At 43.6% G+C, this 25000-nt stretch overlaps 1 protein-coding gene across 1 annotated transcript in view; it reads left to right on the forward strand.

Annotated features, from left to right (window-relative positions):
• TMEM178B (transmembrane protein 178B) overlaps positions 1-25000 on the forward strand; it is a 190458-nt gene that overhangs the window by 66439 nt on the left and 99019 nt on the right. Inside the window, exon 3 of the mRNA XM_072145219.1 lies at positions 1401-1514. Within this exon, the coding sequence (XP_072001320.1) occupies positions 1401-1514 (114 nt within the window). The remainder of the gene's footprint in view (positions 1-1400; positions 1515-25000) is intronic.

Below are 25000 nucleotides of genomic sequence, written 5' to 3' on the forward strand. Positions count from 1 at the left end.
GTCAGGATGTAGTAGTCCTCTACTAAGCCAGACATGGCCGCCTACTTTTGGCGATGGTAATCCAGTGGCTTGTTCCTACCAGGAGATCCCAACAGCTTCCGTTTGTACAGCACTTGCTAGCTACTGAAGTCCTGTGATCACAGCAGCCTCTGCTACTTTTCCAGGAAATTAGAAAGTTTGATACAGTGGAAATGGAATATATTACTTTAACTTGGAATTACAAGCTTCCCCTGTGAGAGTAAAGCACTTTCCGTTTGTACAGCACTTTCTATCTACCGAAGTCCTGTGATCACAGCAGCCTCTGCTACTATTCCAGGAGTGTAGGAACAGTTGGTAAGTTTGATACAGTAAAAATAGAAGATATTACTTTAACTAGGAATTACAAGCTTCCACTGTGTTTGTAGAGAACTTTCAATCTACTAAAGTCCTGTGATCACAGCAGCCTCTGCTACTATTCCAGGAGTGTAGGAACAGTTGGTAAGTTTGATACAGTAAAAATGGAAGATATTACTTTAACTTGGAATTACAAGCTTCCAGTCTGTTTGTAGAGAACTTTCTTTCTACTAAAGTCCTGTGATCACAGCAGCCTCTGCTACTTTTCCAGGAAATTAGAAAGTTTGATACAGTGGAAATGGAATATATTACTTTAACTTAGAATTACAAGCTTCCCCTGTGAGAGTACAGCCCTTTCCGTTTGTACAGCACTTTCTATCTACCGAAGTCCTGTGATCACAGCAGCCTCTGCTACTATTCCAGGAGTGTAGGAACAGTTGGCAAGTTTGATACAGTAAAAATGGAAGATATTACTTTAAATAGGAATTACAAGCTTCCACTGTGTTTGTAGAGAACATTCTATCTACTAAAGTCCTGTGATCACAGCAGCCTCTGCTACTTTACCAGTAAATTGGTAACAGTAGGTTGAGTATGATACTGTTAATACCTAGTTAAAGAAATAGCAGTAGCATACTCGCCTAATGTTGCCAATTGATTGGGAAAGTAGCAGAGGCTGCTGTGATCACAGGACTTTAGTAGATAGAAAGTTCTCTACAAACACAGTGGAAACTTTTAATACCTAGTTAAAGAAATATATTTCAATTTCAAAGTTTCCAGTGTGTTTGTGGAGCAATTTCTAGTTAATGAAGTCCTGTGATTACAGCAGCCTCTGCTACTGTCCCAGCAAATTAGGAACAGTTGGCAAGTATTGTACAATAAAAATGAAATGTATCACTTTAGCTAGGTATCACAAGCTTACAGTGTGTTTGTAGAGTACTTTCTAGTATTTAAAGACCTGTGATCACAGCAGCATCTGCAATGAGCTGAAAGCCTATTCTAATGTAATAAAATTATCCTATAGTGTTTTGCATATAATAATTGTAGACTCCTCTTTCTTTTTTCCCTAGGGGACATTGAGCGATGCTCGTTCATCAAGTATCACTATTCCTCAGCCACAATTCCCAAGAACCTCACCTATAACATCACCAAGACCATCCGGCAAGACGAGTGGCATGCTCTGCGTAAGTACCCGCTTAGTATTTTGTCTACTTCCTGGCTTGGTGGTTAAGAGCACTGTGCTAGATGGTGGTTTATATCCTATCACCATTGGAATTATTGTTGTATATTGTTACAGTGTTATCCCTTGTAGAGAGGATCATGTGTTTTTTGAGTACGGATAAGATGACAAGGGAGGAAAATGCACTTTACTTCCTCCCTGCTTATGGCAACTGCAAGAACAGATACATATATCCATTGTTGGACTGTGATTCCTCAGGCCATCCAGAGAAAATTAATCTGGGGACCCAGTCTTCATTATCTGCTTGTGTATCTGTAGAAAGCTAATCAAGTCCTGTGATTGCAGCAGCCTCTGTATGTACATGGGTTCTCCCAGTGTACCCCCATAAATGTAGGGGGTCATAGCATGATCTTCATATAGGCTTCATGCTACGTCTTGACTTTATCACAATCACGTGAAGGTGACAGGAAATAAAAATGCGCTTTACTTTCTCCCTGCTGATGGAAAATATCAGAGCCACCCCTACTAAAATTGGGTAATACAAGCTGCTTCTGTGTCATTAGAGCAATGATGAAGTCATGTGATCACAGCAGCCTCTGCGTTACATTAAAATGGGGTTCCCCATCTAATAAGTGGCGTCATTCATAGCTCCATTCTAGAGAATGGCATACTCTCATAGCAGCTGCCATCAATAGCCACTAGGGGCAGCTCACTGTATACACATTTAAATTCATAGACAGTTAGCTCCCCCTAGTGGTGGCAACGAGAGGACTAACTTATATATTTACTCATATTGAATCTATAATGGATTGGTGGACATAACTTTTTGTCATGTGGTGCAGGAAGTCTCCGAATTTTCCAGAATATTTGTGTTTATCTGTAATAGAGGATTCTGTTACGTATCCCCCCCACCTCCCCCTCACTGCAGGTGTTATTTTCAACTAATTGATTCCTCAAGTGATTAATCACAGAAGTGACTAATTGTGACAGATGATGGAAATGAAGCAAGAGAACATCTTAGAACATCTGAATGCTTGGGTCGGGCAACTTTGCAAAGAATATCCCCATACCCAGATGACCATGTGTTGCCCTAGTTTGCATGGGGCAGGGGGTCACTTTCTTTTGGTATCCACCTCACGGTTTCCTTAGTTTAGAAAGAACAATAGATGGGAAGGGTCTATATGTGTGGTCTGTAACCATCGTTACACATTGGTCTGCATAGGGGCTGCATACCAAAAACGGTAAAAGTCTAGAATGTTCGGAAGATTGCTTCACTTTGTATTCTAGATACATTGAAGCTGTAAAAAGGGTAGTAGCAAAAGTCTACACGCCCCCTTAACTCTTTATAAATCCTCTGGTAGACCCTGCTGCTTAAAGGGCACCCAACTTTTGTGACATATTGGGGCCTATTTACTAAGGGTCCAGCGGCCGCACTTTCCGCGGATATTCCGACGTTTCTGGGATTTGCACCGCTGGGACAGCTATTTAGAAGGCGATTTTGGCGCACACGATCAGACTTTCATGCGACAGAAATTGGGGGCGGGCTGTCGGCGATCCGACGGATTCGGACTGAGCACTAGATTTCACTTTAAAATTGTGTCGCAAGACAATGGGCAGATTTACTTACCCGGTCCATTCGCGATCCAGCGGCGCGTTCTCTGCGGTGGATTCAGGTCCGGCTGGGATTTATTAAGGCAGTTCCTCCGCCGTCCACCAGGTGGCGCTGCTGCGCTGAAGTTCCCTGGAACGCCCTGGAATACACCGAGCCAGGCTGAGTGAAGGTAAGTGCAAGCTCTGCGACAGATTTTTTTTTTAAAATGCGGCGGTTATTTCCGATTCCGTCGCGTGCATGCCAGCGCCGATGCGCCACAATCCGATCACGTGCGCCAAAATCCCGGGGCAATTCAGGGGAAATCGACGCAAATCGGAAATATTCGGGTAACACGCCGGGAAAACGCGAATCGGGCCTTTAGTAAATGACCCCCAATGACTTTCATGCGACAGAAATCGGGGGCTAGCCATTGGACGATCCGACGGATTCGGACTGAGTGCGGGATTTAACTTTAAAATTGTGTTGCAAGACAATGGGGCACATTTACTTACCCGGTCCTTTCGCGATCCCCTCTGTGCGTTTTTTGACGATCATGGACTCCGACTAAAATCGTGCACCCGATTTCCTGCATGTGCCGCTTCCCCGCTCAGGTCCAACAGAGTTCACCTTCTTCTTCCTGGTGCATGTAAGTGCATTGTTTTGCAACACAATTTAAATGTTAAATCCCGCGCTCAGTCCGAATCCGTCGGATCTTCCAACGGCCCGCCCCTTGATTTGTGTCGCATGAAAGCCAATCAATATCCTTTTAGATGCAGTGCAAAACGGTAATCGTCGGTATAACCGGCGTTTGTGCAGTCCGCTGACCCTTAGTAAATGAGCCCCAATGTACTTACATGCACCAGGAAGAAGAAGGTGAACTCTGTCAGACCTGATCGGGGAAGCGACACATGCAGGAAATCGGGCGCACGATCTTAGTGAAACGCGCTGGAGTGCATGATCGTTGGACACTCCGTATTTCGGGAACTCCGTCGGCCGGGTAAGTAAATGTGCCCCATAGAGTCCAGGTTCACTCCTCGGTGATGTTACCGCTATTTGTGATTATGACGGATTTAAGAATTCGATTTTCTCAGAACACTATTTTAATCAGTTTACAACATCCCCTTTATCCCCCGTACAAGACGCATCCAATTTTCTCCTCCGCTTTCCGCGCTTGTTATTGGTGAGTTTCAATTAGATTGCGACACGGAATCTGTAAAGATACATATAATAGGAGACGTCCCCCCGTCCGTCACTCCTGCCGCACCCCTCCTTCTCTCGTCTCGTCTTATCTTTACAATTCGTTGCTGTTACAATCCGCCTCTCGTTCGGTCCCCCTCCACTCCCCTGATCAGTTCGCTCTTAATACGGATTTGGCGTCATACACTGTCCCTCCTCAGCTGTATTCCTCCAGGAGCCCGTGATATTTAATATCATTGAAGACTTTCGCGTGTTTCTTAGTTCACCGGAAGTTTAATTACAGATTTTAATAATAAGGCGCTAAATGGCTCAGACGAAAATAGATCAAAGGGACCCGGAAAGATTTGGAACATTTGGGGTTCAAGGTTCTTCAAATGTTGCAAACTACTATGTTCCATTTGGGAATTTTTAAAGGGAAACTCTGTCCTTTATAAATCTTTGTTCTGTATTGTTTATACAACATATTTTAGCCTTTGTAGAATGTTTTTTTACCTTCTATCTATGACACGTGCTCCTTGAATGTCATGAAAAGTTAGAGAAATTGTGACAAATGCAATTCTGTGTTTAACCACTATGTGAACAGGAACTGTTTTCCCATAGACATCAAGGACACAGCACCCCCCCCCCCCCCCCCCAAATCAATGAGATTAATCCATTTTGTGCAAAAGGTTTCCAAAGAAGGCGGGGCCAGTGTTTTAGCACCATCTCCCATCTCCCTCTTCTCACTGACCCGACTGCTGCAGGAGAGAGGAGGAGCGAGAGGGCAGGCTGTGCCGCCCCACCACTGTGCCGCCTCAGGCGGTTGCATGCCCAATCCGTCGCTTCATTGCATTGATAATTGAATAGATTGATATGAGATAGACATGAGATTGATGATCTAATATATATATATATATATGATGGAAGAGTGACCCCCTTGGGTCTTTCCAGTGCCGGATCCAATCACTTGTTTGTCCTCATCTCATTTCTGGTGCGGAAAAATCTCCAAAGGTAAACACCTCGGAGCCGAGCACAGGATATCAATAGCCCCCCCCTGATCTCTCAGTCTGCACCATTGATCCTTAAAAATTGAAAAAAACTATTCCGCTGAAGGAGCGGGAGGGATGATTGACAGGCGGGGGCCGCCACGTGGAGGACACGCAGCAGAATTTAGAGTGGAAGTGCCAGAATCTTTCGGAAGCTCTTTACGTCTGCAAAGTGAATTCCTGTCTAGACATTTGTTTGCTTCTTTGTGTATGTGATTTGCTCGGCCTTTTGGGGTTTCTCGTGTTATGATGTTCCTTGCCCGAGGTGGTTACGTAGAAGCCTAATAACCGCGCGTGTCTCTCTCCCTACTGAACGCCGGCACCTGCTATGGAAATAAAATGTTAAAGATGAGCAGAGGGCGCCGCCACTTCTAAGATATAAAGCCGCACGACGGTCACACAGGTGATTTTACCGCCATAAAACTTCATATTTCTCGGCTCGGCTGTAGAATCGGTCACAGGAGGACGATAGAAAAATGTATTCACAAAAAAATGGCTACAGAATAAATTGATTAAAACGTAAAGTAAATTATTCACCGCCCCTTCCTCTTACTTTGTCAGGAGATATTTCAGCAAAAAATTCACCAAAAATTCTCAATATAACACAAAACATTTCTCAACCAGTGCTAGTGCACAGGTGTAGGGCAGGAATGGGTGCAGGCTATAGCAAGCGCACAGGTGTAGGGCAGGAATGGGTGCAGGCTATAGCTAGTGCACAGGTGTAGGGCAGGAATGGGTGCAGGCTATAGCAAGCGCACAGGTGTAGGGCAGGAATGGGTGCAGGCTATAGCTAGTGCACAGGTGTAGGGCAGGAATGGGTGCAGGCTATAGCTAGTGCACAGGTGTAGGGCAGGAATGGGTGCAGGCTATAGCTAGTGCACAAGTGTGGGGCAGGAATGGGTGCAGGCTATAGCTAGTGCACAGGTGTGGGGCAGGAATGGGTGCAGGCTATAGCTAGTGCACAGGCGTGGGGCAGGAATGGGTGCAGGCTACAGCTAGTGCACAGGTGTAGGGCAGGAATGGGTGCAGGCTATAGCTAGTGCACAGGTGTAGGGCAGGAATGGGTGCAGGCTATAGCTAGTGCACAGGTGTAGGGCAGGAATGGGTGCAGGCTATAGCTAGTGCACAAGTGTAGGGCAGGAATGGGTTCAGGTTATAGCTAGTGCACATGTGTAGGGCAGGAATGGGTGCAGGCTACAGCTAGTGCACAAGTGTGAGGCAGGAATGGGTGCAGGCTATAGCTAGTGCACAGGCGTGGGGCAGGAATGGGTGCAGGCTACAGCTAGTGCACAGGTGTAGGGCAGGAATGGGTGCAGGCTATAGCTAGTGCACAGGTGTAGGGCAGGAATGGGTGCAGGCTATAGCTAGTGCACAGGTGTAGGGCAGGAATGGGTGCAGGCTATAGCTAGTGCACAAGTGTAGGGCAGGAATGGGTGCAGGTTATAGCTAGTGCACATGTGTAGGGCAGGAATGGGTGCAGGCTATAGCTAGTGCACAGGTGTAGGGCAGGAGTGGATGCAGGCTATAGCTTGTGCACATGTGTAGGGCAGGAATGGGTGCAGGCTATAGCTTGTGCACAGATGTAGGGCAGGAATGGGTGCAGGCTATAGCTAGCGCACAGATGTAGGGCCGGAATGGGTGCAGGCTATAGCTGGTGCAGAGATGTAGGGCAGGAATGGGTGCAGGCTATAGCTAGTGCACCGGTGTGGGGCAGGAATGGGTGCAGGCTATAGCTAGTGCACAGGTGTAGGGCAGGGGTGGGTGCAGGCTAGAGCTAGTGCACAGGTGTAGGGCAGGAGTGGGTGCAGGCTATAGCTAGTGCACAGGTATAGGGCAGGAATGGGTGCAGGCTATAACTAGTGCACCGGTGTAGGCAGGAATGGGTGCAGGTTATAGCTAGTGCACAGGTGTAGGGCAGGAATGGGTGCAGGCTATAGCTAGTGCACAGGAGTAGGGCAGGAATGGGTGCAGGTAGGGCAGGAATGGAGGGGGAATAGGTAGATGTAGCTACGTAAGTATGGGTCAGGAAGGGTTGCAAACTATATCTAGTGCACACTTGTGGGCCAGGAACGGCTGGAGGCTATGGCTAGTGCACAGGTGGGGAAGGGGGGAGGGGCAGGAACAGGTGCAGGCAGGAATGGGTGCAGACTATAGCTAGTGCTCAGAAGTGGTGTAGGAGCAGATGTAGGCTATAGCTTGTGCGCAGGCATGGCCCAAAAATGGGTGCTGGCACAATTCTCTACACCTGCATACTTCTCGCCCCTCCACACATAACAGGCATGAAAGTGGCACAAGGGGTGAAAAAGTGGCATCTTTGGCCGTGCCCCGGGAATTGTGACTATATTAGGGCTAGAACACCTACCCTACAAGCTCTGATTAAAAAAACAAACACTTTTTTGCTCTGGATGTTAAACTCCAGCTCTGGAAAAAGCTCCGAAAAGTTAAAAAAATCAATTATATAAACATACAGTGCCACTCACATCTGGCCACTTTTGACGGACAGGACGTATAGTGGCCAGATGAAGGCAACAACCATGTCTTAGTATGCCACTATTTGTCAATATATACGCTCTGCGGGCGTATACGCTTAGCGTATACATAAAACGCGGTGTGCACCCAGCCCTATACAAGACTTAAGGTTTGATTTTTGTCCGACTACGTCCAACCATGACAGCCACAAGGGAATCATGGAATAATATTTTCTACCATCTAATTTTCTCCTTAAACATTTGTGCAGATTTAGCCCCACCCCCGAGGAATTTCAACTGCCACAATCCCGTTTATGTAGCACCCAAGACCTTGTTTTTAGTCCATATTCCTTTGTACCAAATGGCAATCAGATTCAACCATGACCGTAAGTTTGTGTGGCCGATTGTCTAGAAGTGGTGACTAGCACAAATGATTTAGGAGTAGCTGCTAAGATTTGAGTCTGGTTTATATTTACCAGTTTTTATACTTCTGCTTGTAGTCCAATCCAATGGTTTTAGAGGCCATGAGAAAGAGAGGCCCACTTTATGTTAACCTTACTCCAAAAAGCTAAATTTACTTTGGAAAAGTATTGATTTCAACATTATCCATTATCCCAGTTCCTCAGGGGAGGAGCTTATCTTATTTTTCAACCAATCAAATTATCCCATCCTTTTTATTTGTTCAAAATTTTACTTTATTCATAAATTTCAAAGCCCACATTGCTACTTAGTGAACGGAAAGTGTAAGATCTTCTTTCCAGGCCCGGATGACCTTGTTTTTTATTGTCATATATATTTTTGTCTTTTACAACACTGCCTGAAAGCAAACTCCATCAGTAATTCCTTGCTTTGCTACCCGCTAAGTGATTTTAGAATTACAGCCTGGTTCTCCTACATTTATTTAGCTAGTAGGAGAAGATTTACACCACAGGCTACGTGGTTATTACACAGGGAAAAAAAAGTGTCTTTATTTGTTCCTAAGCCTTTAATCCATTTACTGGGACGACTGGAACCATCTCTTTTATCCGGACAGAAATTATAATTAAAAAAGCTTTTGATAATTTCCCAGAGCTCATGACTGAGGTCCCTCATGGTGGAGGGATAGGGATGGACAAGGGAACCTCAGATAAAGTGTTCACGTTTGTAAGTAGAGAGATAAGGAGAATAATCCCGGGGGAACGGACGAGGCCGCATATAGAATGTTCTATCCTTCCAACAACTCCCGAAAGTCATGAAAGTTTCCTTCTACTACAGTAAGAAGATACTTGGAGCATAATTATTTTTACTTACCTGCTCAAGGTTTTTGTTTAGGGTATTTATTTAGGTTTATTAGATAACAATCATCCTGTGTTATACTCCAGAGCTGCACTCACTATTCTGCTGCTGGTGCAGTCACTGTGTACATACATGACATTACTTATCCTGTACTGATCCTGAGTTACATCCTGTATTATACCCCAGAGCTGCACTCACTATCCTGCTGCTGGTGCAGTCACTGTGTACATACATGACATTACTTATCCTGTACTGATCCTGAGTTACAGCCTGTATTATACTCCAGAGCTGCACTCACTATTCTGCTGCTGGTGCAGTCACTGTGTACATACATGACAATACTTATCCTGTACTGATCCTGAGTTACATCCTGTATTACACCCCAGAGCTGCACTCACTATTCTGCTGCTGGTGCAGTCACTGTGTACATACATGACATTACTTATCCTGTACTGATCCTGAGTTACATCCTATATTATACTCCAGAGCTGCACTCACTATTCTGCTGCTGGTGCAGTCACTGTGTACATACATGACATTACTTATCCTGTACTGATCCTGAGTTACATCCTGTATTATACTCCAGAGCTGCACTCACTATTCTGCTGCTGGTGCAGTCACTGTGTACATACATGACATTACTTATCCTGTACTGATCCTGAGTTACATCCTGTATTATACCCCAGAGCTGCACTCACTATTCTGCTGCTGGTGCAGTCACTGTGTACATACATGACATTACTTATCCTGTACTGATCCTGAGTTACATCCTGTATTATACCCCAGAGCTGCACTCACTATCTGCTGCTGGTGCAGTCACTGTGTACATACATGACATTACTTATCCTGTACTGATCCTGAGTTACATCCTGTATTATACCCCAGAGCTGCACTCACTATCTGCTGCTGGTGCAGTCACTGTGTACATACATGACATTACTTATCCTGTACTGATCCGGAGTTACATCCTGTATTATACTCCAGAGCTGCACTCACTATTCTGCTGCTGGTGCAGTCACTGTGTACATACATGACATTACTTATCCTGTACTGTGCTGTTATCTTTCATGAATTTCTCATTCAGTTGCCATTGAACTTGTTCCATCAGAAATTCTGTACTGCCCCCCCCCCCCTGTCCTTCCCTGCTCTCCCTGTGGTGTAGCTGTACTGCGCTGGAGGGTAATCAATAGGAAGATATCACATAGTGACAGGAGCTGAGCTGCTCCTCCTGCATCCCCAACCCAGACCCTGAATAATTCAGGACGGCCCCAGTAATTGTATTCCATGGCGAAAGCTGGAGGTCATTAATGTTTCACGCTGGACCTCAGCAGCGAGACGCCCCCCGGGTATTTATCTCACTATCCGGAATTATTTATTACTCTCCATGGTGGTGGCATCGACTCCACACTAATACATGTTAGGACCAGGACCGGGGATGGGCCGACCACCTAAACACTGATAGATAGAGATAGATAGATATGAGATAGATATGAGATAGATAGATATGAGATAGATATGAGATAGATATGAGATAGATAGATTTGAGGTAGATATGAGATACATAGATATGAGATAGATAGATAGATAGATAGATATGAGATAGATAGATAGATATGAGGTAGATAGATAGATATGAGGTAGATATGAGATAGATACGGTAGATAGATATGAGATAGATATATATGAGATAGATAGATATGAGATAGATATGAGATAGATATGAGATAGATAGATATGAGATAGATAGATATGAGATAGATAGATAGATATGAGATAGATAGATAGATAGATATGAGATAGATAGATATGAGATAGATATGAGATAGATATGAGATAGATAGATATGAGATAGATAGATATGAGATAGATAGATATGAGATAGATAGATAGATAGATAGATAGATAGATAGATATGAGATAGATAGATATGAGATAGATAGATATGAGATAGATATGAAATAGATAGATAGAGGTGTAAACTGAGAAGCAAAACTGAGCTTTTCTGCAGAGCCGTTCATCCCCATCAGCAGAGCTCAGCAGACACTACTTGCAGCCTCTGTTTACAGTTCATGACAATATATTTACAAACAATCTGCAAAAGCAGCAGCTTAGAGCAGGAGAGAAGAGAAGTGTGTGGGAGCTGCAGACAGGACAGAGAAGTGTCCCCATGTAGCAGGATAGAAGTGAAGTGTGTGGAAGCTGCAGACAGGACAGAGAAGTGTACCGTGTAGCAGGATAGAAGTGAAGTGTGTGGAAGCTGCAGACAGGACAGAGAAGTGTCCCGTGTAGCAGGATAGAAGTGAAGTGTGTGGAAGCTGCAGACAGGACAGAGAAGTGTCCCCATGTAGCAGGATAGAAGTGAAGTGTGTGGAAGCTGCAGACAGGACAGAGAAGTGTCCCCGTGTAGCAGGATAGAAGAGAAGTGTGTGGAAGCTGCAGATAGTACAGAGAAGTGTCCCGTGTAGCAGGATGACCACACCAGTGTCTGAGGAGGAATACTGGCCAGAATTACAGGGGAGCAGCAGCTCAGAGCAAGATAGATAGATACACACACTTCTCTTCTATCTCATATCTATCTCATATCTATCTGCAACATCCCCCACCGGGGCCTAGCCTTTTCTTGGGGCCTGAAGGCAGCCCTAGGCGGTTGCGGCCTAGGGCGTGCTGATGTCCCGGTGCTTGGTATGGGGAGCGGAGGGCTGACCTACAGCCTGGCAGGTCTCCAGCAGGTGGTGTGTGCAAGAAATATGGAGGGAGAGGCTGATGTACCGGTTCTCCCTGGGGCAACCCCTGAGTGTCTGTAGGATGAATCCGTGGGTAATGGATAGGGAGCCCGTGGTGGTAACAGCCATATCCAGGGATCAGACTTATGTACCTATCTGCACACTAGGCCTGAGCCCTGAGTATATTGATGTGGGGAGGTTGGGGTCCAGAACCATTGTAGATGTGGGCCCTATAGTCAGAGCAGAGTCACCCCATACCCCACACCCGATTCTTTTGCACCCTTTTACACGTTTCGTTATTTCGCTATTCACATTACCTCAGTGTTAATTTGATCCCTTAATGTCATGTTTGCCTAATCTGGGTAGAAGTGCTATATTTTCCCTGTCTCCGCAGTATGGGGGATGGGAAGGAGACGTTGGCTTACCGTTTAACCTCTGTGACCCCCCTATTTGGTAGAGTGGACGCTGTCAGGACCTGCGCTTGTGCAATTACAGGAGATTAAGTCCTCGGTGGTGACGCGGTGACAGTGTCGGGAGACATCTTTTCCTGAGGAACCTGCGGCTTGAGCAGAGGTCAGCCGTCGTCTCCGCCAGGCGGCCTCGTCACGTCAGGGGCCGCACTTAACATTTTGGCTTTGAGACCTTGAAAACGTTTTGCAGCATTTGTAACCATGACGACGCGAGCTCATCTAGATTATCCAAGAACTGTGGCCTTGATATAAAAAACATATATGTGTTCCAATTCCTTAAAAATTGGGACACTTAAATCTTGCCCACTTTTGGGAGGGCCACACTGCCCTTCTGAACCAAATTTTGGGAGGGCCGCACTGCTCCTCTGAACCAAATTTTGGGAGGGCCGCACTGCTCCTCTGAACCAATTTTTTTTACAAAAATGTTTGGGCAGTTGGGGACTGTTAGCAAAGTATGGATTTGTAAGCAACTCCCTGACCTCTACCGCAGCAGGGAAATCTCAGCAAACAGTCAGCACCATTAGGGGGAGCTTAGCACTAGCTTTAAGCTTGAGCTGTATTATTGTAAAGAGCTCTCCCTAGCAGTGGTAGCAGGTATCTTGAATTTAAAGGGGTATTCTGCTATACTGCAGCCAGGAATGTACCACCTATAAGACAAGCTGAGCCTCTTGCCTCAGGCAGCACCACCTCAGGCAGCATCGTAGTGCGTAGATACATTCAACACCCAAATTCAGGATGGGTACTGCATGGAGAGGCCACTTACTAAAAAAAATAATCTGATATATTACTACTCAATGGTCAGAGGGGGCGCTGTTCTATAGCTCGCCTCAGGCAACAGTTTAGATTCATCCCTGACTGTAGCTTTCTGCAGCTCTGGATGTGATGGGCTTTTATGTTTTATGTTGCAATCAATGTCTTTACACAACTAGGAACCATTATTTTTTTTTACTATATGTGCTCCATATGGCGGTATTATACCGACACTAAATATCTGAACCAAACTGAATACTTTTATATGTGCGTTAGATGGAAGTCATGTGTGGGAGCTGTACAGTGGTATTATGTAAGTGCTTTATGGAGGTGTTTATTAGGCATGGGATAGCGGTATTATTTTTAGCATTGAATGGCGGTAAAATATGGAACATTATGGGAAGGAAGGTTAAGTGGGAACTGTATGATACTGCCATTTGGATAATGTATGTATGGCGGTATTATTTATCCATTGTACGTCATACTAATTTGGATAATATGAGGAGGTATCATTTTAGCATTGTATGGCGGTATTATTTGGCTATAGAATGGCTGTAATATTTTGGCAATGTTTTGTGGAAGCATTTGAAGTAGTATAAAGTACTATTTTTTGGATGATATAAGCAGGTATGATTTTGGCATTATATGGTGGTATCACTTGGGCACAGAATGGCGGTTTTATTGGGGTACTAAATGGCAGTATAGTATGGAAAGGTATAAGAGTGTTATGTGTGTACCATAAGGTACTATATTGCGGCAATATAAAGATGTCAAATAGGCCATTGTATTGCGCTATTACATTGAGCTCAGAATGGCGGTTTTATATGTGTGCTGAATGGTAGTATAGTATGGAAACATATGCGAGCCTTACGTGGCTATTATAATGTACAGTAATTTGGATAACATATGGAAGTATTGTGGAGTGTCCATCTCACAATTGCCATTTTATTTGCGTACTGAATGGCAGTATTACGTGGGTGTCCTATTATTTGGATACAATATGGAAGTATAATTTTGTCACTATATGGCGGTATTACATGGGGACTAAATAGCATTTTCAATTGGATATTTATTGATAATGTTTTGTGGTCACTATTCGGCGTTATCACTTTAGCACTCTATGGCGGTATTATTTGTCATTGAATGGCTAAATTTATTAGTAACATTTAGTTATATATCTGTATAATCCAAGTCCATAGAAAGAGGCCCTATTTGTACTATAATACCGCACTGCGTTGCATTGATTACAGATGCGATTTAGCCCATTATCCGTTATTTGTTCTGTATTCCCCATTTGTCGAAATCGCATAAATTATTTTTTTGTAAATTGCTTACCCCTCCGGCACCTTCCGAATGAAATTATTCAAAGAGCGGAACATCCCCCCCCCTGCAGCGCCGCGTCCCACCGTCAATACGGAATTAAATTGCGAGTTACTGATCCGGCGGTTTTAACACCTTATAGAATATAGATCTGTAAATTAGCCATAATTGTGTCCGATCTATAGTTTAACATCTGTCCCTTTACCTTCTATTAGGGAGCGTCGCTAAACCAAACCCCAGGAGTGCGGCGCCGGCGCCGGTTTGGCCGTAAGAGTAGATTGCTCCATCAAGTGATAAAACATGTCCCCGTTTGCCTCGAAAGGGAAAAATTTCGGCTCGTAAAAGTTGCAGCCAAAATGCAATCGAGGAGTTTATAAACTATTGTCAGGGTTTGTTCATGTAGATATTTTCTAGAATGCAGCAGATTTTGGACTACATTGTGTTACCCTGCTAAACTAAACTAATGGTATAAACCCCACCCCCGAGGAGTTGTGGAGAGACCCTTTTGTTTTGAATACAGGACAAATGCTTTCAAAATGGATTATAACATTGTTGGCCGGCGTCTATACAATCTAGACAACTCTTGTGATAAGTTGCAGTCTATTTAGTTTCAAGGAGTACAACTAAGCTGATGGTATAAACCCCGCCCCTGAGGAGTTGTGGAGAGACCTTTTGTTTTGAATACAGGACAAATGCTATCAAAATGGTTTACACCAGTGTTGATCGGCATCTTGTATAGTCTAGACCGCTCTCGTGATAAGTTGCAGTCGATTTAGTTTCAAGGAGTACAACTAAGCTGATGGTAAAAACCCCACCCCCGAGGAATTGTGGAGAGACCTTTTACTTTAGAACACAAATGTCTGAAACCATCGTTAGTTGGCATCTATAAAATATAGACAGCTTATGTGAGAAGTTTCAGTGTATTACCCTGCTTCTCTGGCATCTAACAGCACACCTAAGACACTGGAATAAACCCCACCCCCGAGGAATTGTGAATAGACCCTTTTTCTTTAAATAGAACACAAATATTATCAATATGGCTGACACCATCGTTAGGTGGCATCTATAAAATCTAGACAGAAGTTGCAGTGTGTTACACTGCTTATCTAGTTCCTATCAACACAACTATGGTACTGGAATAAACCCACCCCTGAGGATTTGTGGATAGACCCTTTGCTTTGAATACAGGACAAAATGGCTGACTCTATTGTTGGTGTCTTTATAATGTGTACAGCTCTTGTGATAAGTTGCAGTCTATTTATTTCAATGAGTAAAACTAAGCTGATGGTAAAAACCCCACCCCTGAGGAATTGTGGAGAGACCCTTTACTTTAGAGCACAAATGGCTGAAATCATTGTTAGCTGGCATCTATAAAATATAAGCAGCTTTTGTGAAATTTCTCAGCTTTTGTGAGAAGTTGCAGTGTATTACCCTGCTTATCTAGTTTCTAACAACACAACTACGGTACTGGAATAAACCCACCCCCAAGGACTTGTTGAGAGACCCTTTGCTTTGAATACAGGACAAAACAGCTAACTATTTTTGGCGTCTATATAGTCTAGACAGCTCTTGTGACAATTTGCAGTGTATTACCTGTCTATTTAGTTTCAAGGACTATAACTAAGCTAATGGTATAAACCCCACCCCCGATGAATTATGGATTGACCCTTTATTTGAATAAAGCACAAATGATAAAAAAAAGAGATGACACCACCATTGGTTAGTGTCTATATAATCTGTCATGACAAGATGCAGCATTCTGCCTTGTATATCTAGCACAACTAAGGTACTGAAATAAACCCCGCCCCCGAGGAGTTGCAGAGAGACACTTTTCTTTGAATAGAGCAATGAAAAGGGCTAACACCTTCATCTGTTGATGTCCATATACTCTAGACAGCTCTTGTGACAAGTTGCAGTGTATTACCCTAGTTTCCAGTAGTACAACCAAGCTATTTGAATCAATCCCGCCCCCGAGGAGTTGCAGAGAGACACTTTTTCTATGAATAGAGCAAAAGTGCTATCAAAAGGGCTGACACCTTCATCTGTTGATGTCTATAAAATCTAGACAGCTCTTGTTGCAATTTGCAGTGTCTTACCCTAGTTTCCATAGTACAACTAAGCTATTTGAATAAATCCCACCCCCGAGGAGTTGTGTAGAGACCCATTTCTTTGAACACAGCACAAATGCTATCAAAAGGCCTGAAACCATTGTTGGCTCGTGTCTATATACTGATAGTTTTCAGGGAAAGTTGCACTGTTCTACCCTGCCTATCTAGGCTCCAGTAGAGTTGTCATAGGAGCAGGACCCTCTTGTTAATATCTAGTTTATTTAACAAAAAAAATTTAAAAAGTAGTTTTTTGTTCTTTTATGCACTCTCATGCCTTGCATTGTGCTACCCTGCCTATCTAGGCTCCATCATTACATAAAATCTCTCAATAAAATGACCCTGTTTTTGTTATTTATTTTTTTCTTTCCGCACAACTTTTTTGCATTTGCCTATGTTTTTTTCTTTTTTGACTCGGTAAAAACGTTGGCGCTCATACATATACATTAGCGCTCGTTACCCTGACAAGGTATAATTAAGGTCAGGCTGGAGAGCAGCTGGCGTACCTCAGGCGTAAGGAGAAAATCTTACTTTCCTCAGCCAACCAGTTATGTATCACAGGAGGAAACCTTGTGTGGTCCAATGCGGATCAACTCCAACACCGCCCCCCTCCCCCACACCCTCGGGGCCCGGAATATCTCCCATTAAAGGGAATGGCCATGCAGAAATGATTCCACTTTCTCATTCACTTCAGATTCTTATGGGGAAGATTGATCAGAACCCCTCCCCCCTCCTGGCCAACCCCCCCCCCCCTACTTAAAGGGATCCGCGTTCATGCAAATAATTAAAACCTAATCACTTTCGCATTACTCGCTGTCCCTTCTCCCGTCATTTTCACTATCCCGATATTAACGACCCAAAGTCACCGAACAGAATCCAAGTCTGAGATGCGTCTAGTAATTGTTCAGCGAGACGGGAAGCCGCATTGTGGATTGGGCAGAAACAATAAATATGAGATGAAATGTTGGGATAATTCGGGTTTATTTGTCAAAATGATTAACTTTGGTTAAGACCATGTTATACTGCCATGTTGTGGCATGAGGCTACCGCTATATACTGTGCACATAATACCGCCATATACCGTCATACCTACATAATACTGCCATATGGTATAAATAAAGTATAAATATATACAGCCTACATAATACTGCCATATAGTACAAATATAGTATAACTATATACAGCCTACATAATACTGCCATAAAGTACAAATATAGTATAACTATATACAGCCTACATAATACTGCCATATAGTATACATATAGTATAACTATTGTGGGGATTTGGCCCAGTAGAGACCGTGGTAGCGGGGTGCTGTGATGCAGTTCACGACAGTAACACCAAAGTACAGTCCAAAACAGGTCTCGCCTGCGTTAATTTCAGCAGGAACAAAATAAAACAGCCTTCACATTCAAGCATCAAAACACTAAATAATATCCTACCCGTCAGGGTGCTAACTAAACAATGGTTCTCTGACTCACCACTAACAAAAATACTTTTGCTGCTCCAGGCACAGAGGTCAGTGCTGTGTGCTCTCCAGCCTACTTCCAGAGAGAGACAACGCTCTCAGCTCTGCTAGGCAGCTTTATGCAGGCTGATTGGGCTGTTCCCACCACCTGTGTCCAAGGTGCTGGACAACACAACCTCAGCACTAAGGCCTTGCATAATAGCAAAACCTAGGGGAAACATACCGCCCATCCACAGTTAACCCCTTCAATGTCTCACACTATATACAGCCTACATAATACTGCCATAAAGTACAAATATAGTATAACTATATACAGCCTACATAATGCTGCCATATAGTACAAATGTAGTGTAACTTTATACAGCCTACATAATACTGCCATATAGTACAAGTAGTATAACTATATACAGCCTACATAATACTGCCATATAGTACAAGTAGTATAACTATATACAGCCTACATAATACTACATATAGTACAAATGAAGTATAACTATATACAGCCTACATAACACTACATACAGTACAAATATAGTATTACTATAAACAGCCTACATAATGCTGCCATATGGTACACATATAGTATAACTATATACAGCCTACATAATGCTGGCATACGGTACAAATGTAGTGTAACTTTATACAGCCTACATAATACTACCATATAGTATATCTATATATAGCCTACATAATACTACCATATAGTACAAATATAGTATAACTATATACAACCAACATAATACTGCCATATAGTACAAATAAAGTATCACTATATACAACCAACATAATACTGCCATATAATACAAATATAGTATAACTATATACAGCCTACATAACACTGTCATATAGTACAAATAAAGTGTTACTATATACAGTCCACATAATACTGCCATATAGTACAAATAAAGTATAACTATATACAGCCTACATAATACTACATACAGTACAAATAAAGAGTTACTCTATACAGCCAGTATAATACTACATATAGTACAAATAAAGTGTTATTATATACAGTCCACATAACACTACCTTATAGATCCAGGACAGATCCTGGTATCTAGTGCTAATACACAGTATTAAACATATAGAACATAATACCGCCATACCGTGCCCTAAGAATATGCAGCATGAAAAAAAACACCCCCTCGGTAATTATGAAATTATAACTAAGGAACATAATGACTAAGGATTCCTCCCATGATTGGAGTATGTACGGCGCCGGGGTTGTAGATGGGTTTGTAGTAACTTCCTGGGTCTCCGAGCGCCTGGGGGTTGGCAGGTGTTGCTGCGGCGCGGAGCCATTTCTGTTTCTTTTCGCTTCGGATAACATCTGCGAGCGACATGAAAGACAAATCGCAGCCGCCACCTTTGATCTCGGCCCCGGCGCTCCGTCAGATGTGGCGCTAACATGAGAGCGACTACTTCTCCGCCGGTAAAAGAGTCACAGCTGGAGATCATCATCACCCCGGATCTTATACAAGGCTCAGATCTTACTGAAAAATATGTCTCTACGTGGCGTCTTAAAGGGGAAGTCCAGAATTAGAAAAAGGGTGCGTTATTTTTTCAGAAATAGCTCCCCCGAGGGTTGTGTTTGGTATCAGCCTCAATCACTGATGATCAATCGATCAATACCATATGGCGCAACAGTAGAGATAAGGGGGTTGGGGTCCGGGTTATCGCCGGATCGGGTGTCCAGATTGGCAGTTCTGCCGCCAATCGGCAATATTTTGGGGTCAGGTGGCCAAACCTAACCACCGGGTCAGTTTTATCCCAAAATCCTATCAGATTTTGTAAATATGATGTCAATATCTTACAATATGTCAATGGGGTCCATTAAGTCGCAGTTTATAACTTTGGCTTTTGTAAAATTATTATAACCCCACCCCCAATATTTTTAACCCCACCCCCAAGAATATCCCCAAACTCCACCCCCTTTTGGGGAAAGACCCCCCAAATAGATTGTGGCCGTCTGTCAAATATCAATATCCTATTGCCCCTTCAAAAGCTTTGTCTCGAATTGCAATTCATTCCATGATGACGGCACGAAAGAGGGATAAAAATTGTTGACAATTTAGGGATGATTATGTATTTAACGTGTCCTTGAAGCATTTGGAACTCGGTTTTAAGGATACAAAGCTACAAATCTGCCGCAAAAGTCATTCAGACGATATAATTTTGCCTACCAGTTACCGCCACTAGAGGGAGCTCAGGAGTTTACTGCATACAGTTACTAAGCTCCGCCTAGTGGTGGGTGGAGCTGCAGGATTCTATCATTTTATGCTCAGTACCAGCCCCCCACAATGTCCTTATTACAGTACTTGATAGCTACAGTGCCCCCATATCAGTACCAGCCCCCCACAATGTCCTTATTACAGTATCTAATAGCTACAGTGCCCCCATATCAGTACCAGCCCCCACAATGTCCTTATTACACTACCTGATAGCTACAGTGCCCCCATATCACTACCAGCCCCCCACTATGTCCTTATTACAGTACCTGATAGCTACAGTGCCCCCATATCAGTACCAGCCACCCACAATGTCCTTATTACAGTACCTGATAGCTACAGTGCCCCCATATTAGTACCAGCCCCCCACTATGTCCTTATTACAGTACCTGATAGCTACAGTGCCCCCATATCAGTACCAGCCCCCCACTATGTCCTTATTACAGTACCTGATAGCTCCAGTGCCCCCATATCAGTACCAGCCACCCACAATGTCCTTATTACAGTACCCGATAGCTACAGTGCCCCCATATCAGTACCAGCCCCCCACTATGTCCTTATTACAGTACCTGATAGCTACAGTGCCCCCATATTAGTACCGGCCCCCCACTATGTCCTTATTACAGTACCTGATAGCTACAGTGCCCCCATATCAGTACCAGCCCCCCACATTGTCCTTATTACAGTACCTGATAGCTACAGTGCCCCCATATCAGTACCAGCCCCCCACAATGTCCTTATTACAGTTCCTGATAGCTACAGTGCCCCCATATCAGTACCAGCCACCCACAATGTCCTTATTACAGTACCTGATAGCTACAGTGCCCCCATATCAGTACCAGCCCCCCACTATGTCCTTATTACAGTACCTGATAGCTACAGTGCCCCCATATCAGTACCAGCCACCCACAATGTCCTTATTACAGTACCTGATAGCTACAGTGCCCCCATATCAGTACCAGCCCCCCACTATGTCCTTATTACAGTACCTGATAGCTACAGTGCCCCCATATCAGTACCAGCCCCCCACAATGTCCTTATTACAGTACCTGATAGCTACAGTGCCCCCATATTAGTACCGGCCCCCCACTATGTCCTTATTACAGTACCTGATAGCTACAGTGCCCCCATATCAGTACCAGCCCCCCACATTGTCCTTATTACAGTACCTGATAGCTACAGTGCCCCCATATCAGTACCAGCCCCCCACAATGTCCTTATTACAGTTCCTGATAGCTACAGTGCCCCCATATCAGTACCAGCCCCCCACTATGTCCTTATTACAGTACCTGATAGCTACAGTGCCCCCATATCAGTACCAGCCACCCACAATGTCCTTATTACAGTACCTGATAGCTACAGTGCCCCCATATTAGTACCGGCCCCCCACTATGTCCTTATTACAGTACCTGATAGCTACAATGCCCCCATATCAGTACCAGCCCCCCACTATGTCCTTATTACAGTACCTGATAGCTACAGTGCCCCCATATCAGTACCAGCCCCCCACATATCCTTATTACAGTACCTGATAGCTACAGTGCCCCCATATCAGTACCAGCCCCCCACATATCCTTATTACAGTACCTGATAGCTACAGTGCCCCCATATCAGTACCAGCCCCCCACATATCCTTATTACAGTATCTGATAGCTACAGTGCCCCCATATCAGTACCAGCCCCCCACATATCCTTATTACAGTACCTGATAGCTACAGTGCCCCCATATCAATGCTGTGGAAAGCCTGAATTATCACATCGGACAGGACAAGTAGAAGGCGGTAACCATTTTAAATTTAGAAAATCTTTAAAAATAATTCCCCAAATTTCCTGAAATATATAGCGGCACGTCTATATCTGCCATGACATTCTCATTTTGGAGCCGCAGCATCTCCGTATTTTCCGATCGACTAGACGCCCAATTATTCCCGACATTCAACCAGAGGGTAAACAAAGCCGAAATTCTGAAGGAAGATAAGAATAATTTTAGCCCCATGAATATTCATGTCCTCCGCTCCGAGAGCCGGGAGAGAAAATGATTACTGCTGATGTCCACTATGAAATAGCAAGTGATTGAGGCTGACATGGAAATGGCCGGTGCGCGCCGAATAGCTGTCCCCCGTCACCTCGCTAAATGCCTTTTCATGAGATCTCGCAGCGTGACCTGCCAGCCCCGTCCTCTCGCTCCTCCATTTTACTGTCTACATTTCACATTTAGACTCATTACTGGACTGGAAGCAAATTGCTAATAAAAAAGATGGCAAGGAAAATGCGTTGGAAAAACTGATAAATCCATCCAGGGCCTGGAAATTTCTTAAAGGGGAAATCTCGTAAAAAAAAATTTTGGGTTGTATTTTGCACTGAATATTTTGGCTATTTTACAGATGAAGAAAAATTATATGTTTGTTTTTTTTAATATATAATTTTTTTTTGTATTTTAAAGCCCCATTTGGCGGCGGCCATATTGGAATGGACAGTGATCCTTGGACCCAATCATGGGAATTATTCTTATAGCCCATCTTCCATTATCATCTACCCTACTGGCCTCCAAATTGGGTTGTCTTCTGCAGTATCTTTGGGTTACAGTATCAGTATAGAGTATGGGCCCACCGGAGGATCCTCCGATTCTCTGGTGGGCCAGTCCAACACTGTTAGTGGATGTTGAATTTCCTCAATAAGCATGATAGCAACATGTGGGCAGTACAGCAGAGCTGTTATCAAGGAGTTGGACTAAGAGGTAAGATTATCCCTTTTCACAGAAAGGTGGGGGTCGGACCTCAATCACAAGAACCAGGGGTCCTGTTCCCCTGAATAAATGGATCGGCAGGTCGAGCATGCCCACTACTCATCTAATAAACCTCTATTGGACTGCAAGAGACTGTAATCTCAGTTTACCACTCCTTTAATGTGTGGGAGAAGCCCCCTGATCTTGTGATCGGTGGGGGTCCCGGTACTGGTGATTAAATTTTAGGGTATAGTGGATCATTTTCATTTTTCAATCCAGGATAGAGGATAGGTTCTCTTAAAAGTGGTTGGACAAGACTGGAAAGCCTAGTAATGCTTATATTACAAAATATTACAAAATATAGCGCCACACCGGTCCACAGGTGGCGAATGGTATTGCGTCTCATTTCTGTTCAATTCAATAGGGTTGAGCTGCAGTCGCACACAGCCTGTGAGGGCGGTTTGGCACTGTATAGTAAGGAAGAATGATGATTTTTTTAATCTTGGGCCAATTTTCCTTCAATCTGTCTGATACTGAATGTTTGATCCAGAGCTGAGATCTTACTATGTAATCCTGCTAATTCCCAAGAAAGCCAGAAGACATAGCTGCCGGCATCCACTGCCCGAGGCTCCGAGAGGAAATAGCATCTCATATTTTCTTATATTTCTTTATCCTTGAAGGTACATTTCTCTATTATTTGGTTAGCTCAGTCTACGATTGCTTGAGGAGAGACTTTTAAAACTTTGATCAGAGTCTATGGCAATGCGCCATTTATATATTTATACCTTTCAGATCTGAGAAACTAATGAATAACATTCAGTTTTAAAATTCAATATTAATATTATTTATTGTTAAATGTATACACTGTATGCAGTAAGACTCCAGAGCTCCCTCTTGTGGCGGCAGCAGGTAGCTGCATTATATCATTTATTTTTTACATCACTATTGACAATAGATGATGTCACAGCTTATCTCCTCCCCCTCCCTGTACAATGACCTCTATACAGATAACACTGACCCATCATTACATCACTACTGACAATAGATGATGTCACAGCTTATCTCCTCCCCCCTCCCTGTACAATGACCTCTATATAGATAACACTGACCCATCATTACATCACTACTGACAATAGATGATGTCACAGCTTATCTCCTCCCCCCTCCCTGTACCTGTACAATGACCTCTATATAGATATCACTGACCCATCATTACATCACTACTGACAATAGATGATGTCACAGCTTATCTCCTCCCCCTCCCTGTACAATGACCTCTATATAGATATCACTGACCCATCATTACATCACTACTGACAATAGATGATGTCACAGCTTATCTCCTCCCCCTCCCTGTACAATGACCTCTATATAGATAACACTGACCCATCATTACATCACTACTGACAATAGATGATGTCACAGCTTATCTCCTCAACTTCCTGTACAATGACCTCTATATAGATAACACTGACCCATCATTACATCATTACTGATAATAGATGATGTCACAGCTTATCTCCTCCCCCTCCCTGTACAATGACCTCTATATAGATAACACTGACCCATCATTACATCACTACTGACAATAGATGATGTCACAGCTTATCTCCTCCTCCTCCCTGTACAATGACCTCTATATAGATAACACTGACCCATCATTACATCACTACTGACAATAGATGATGTCACAGCTTATCCCCTCCCCTTCCCTGTACAATGACCGCTATATAAATAAGACTGACCCATCATTACATCACTACTGACAATAGATGATGTCACAGCTTATCTCCTCCCCCTCCCTGTACAATGACCTCTATATAGATAACACTGAGCCATCATTACATCACTACTGACAATAGATGATGTCACAGCTTATCTCCTCCCCCTCCCTGTACAATGACCTCTATATAGATAACACTGAGCCATCATTACATCACTACTGACAATAGATGATGTCACAGCTTATCTCCTCCCCCTCCCTGTACAATGACCTCTATATAGATAACACTGATCCATCATTACATCACTACTGACAATAGATGATGTCACAGCTTATCTCCTCCCCCTCCCTGTACAATGACCTCTATATAGATAACACTGACCCATCATTACATCACTACTGACAATAGATGATGTCAC

Source organism: Engystomops pustulosus, chromosome 4, assembly GCF_040894005.1.
Source record: "Engystomops pustulosus chromosome 4, aEngPut4.maternal, whole genome shotgun sequence".
Classification (NCBI taxonomy): domain Eukaryota; kingdom Metazoa; phylum Chordata; class Amphibia; order Anura; family Leptodactylidae; genus Engystomops; species Engystomops pustulosus.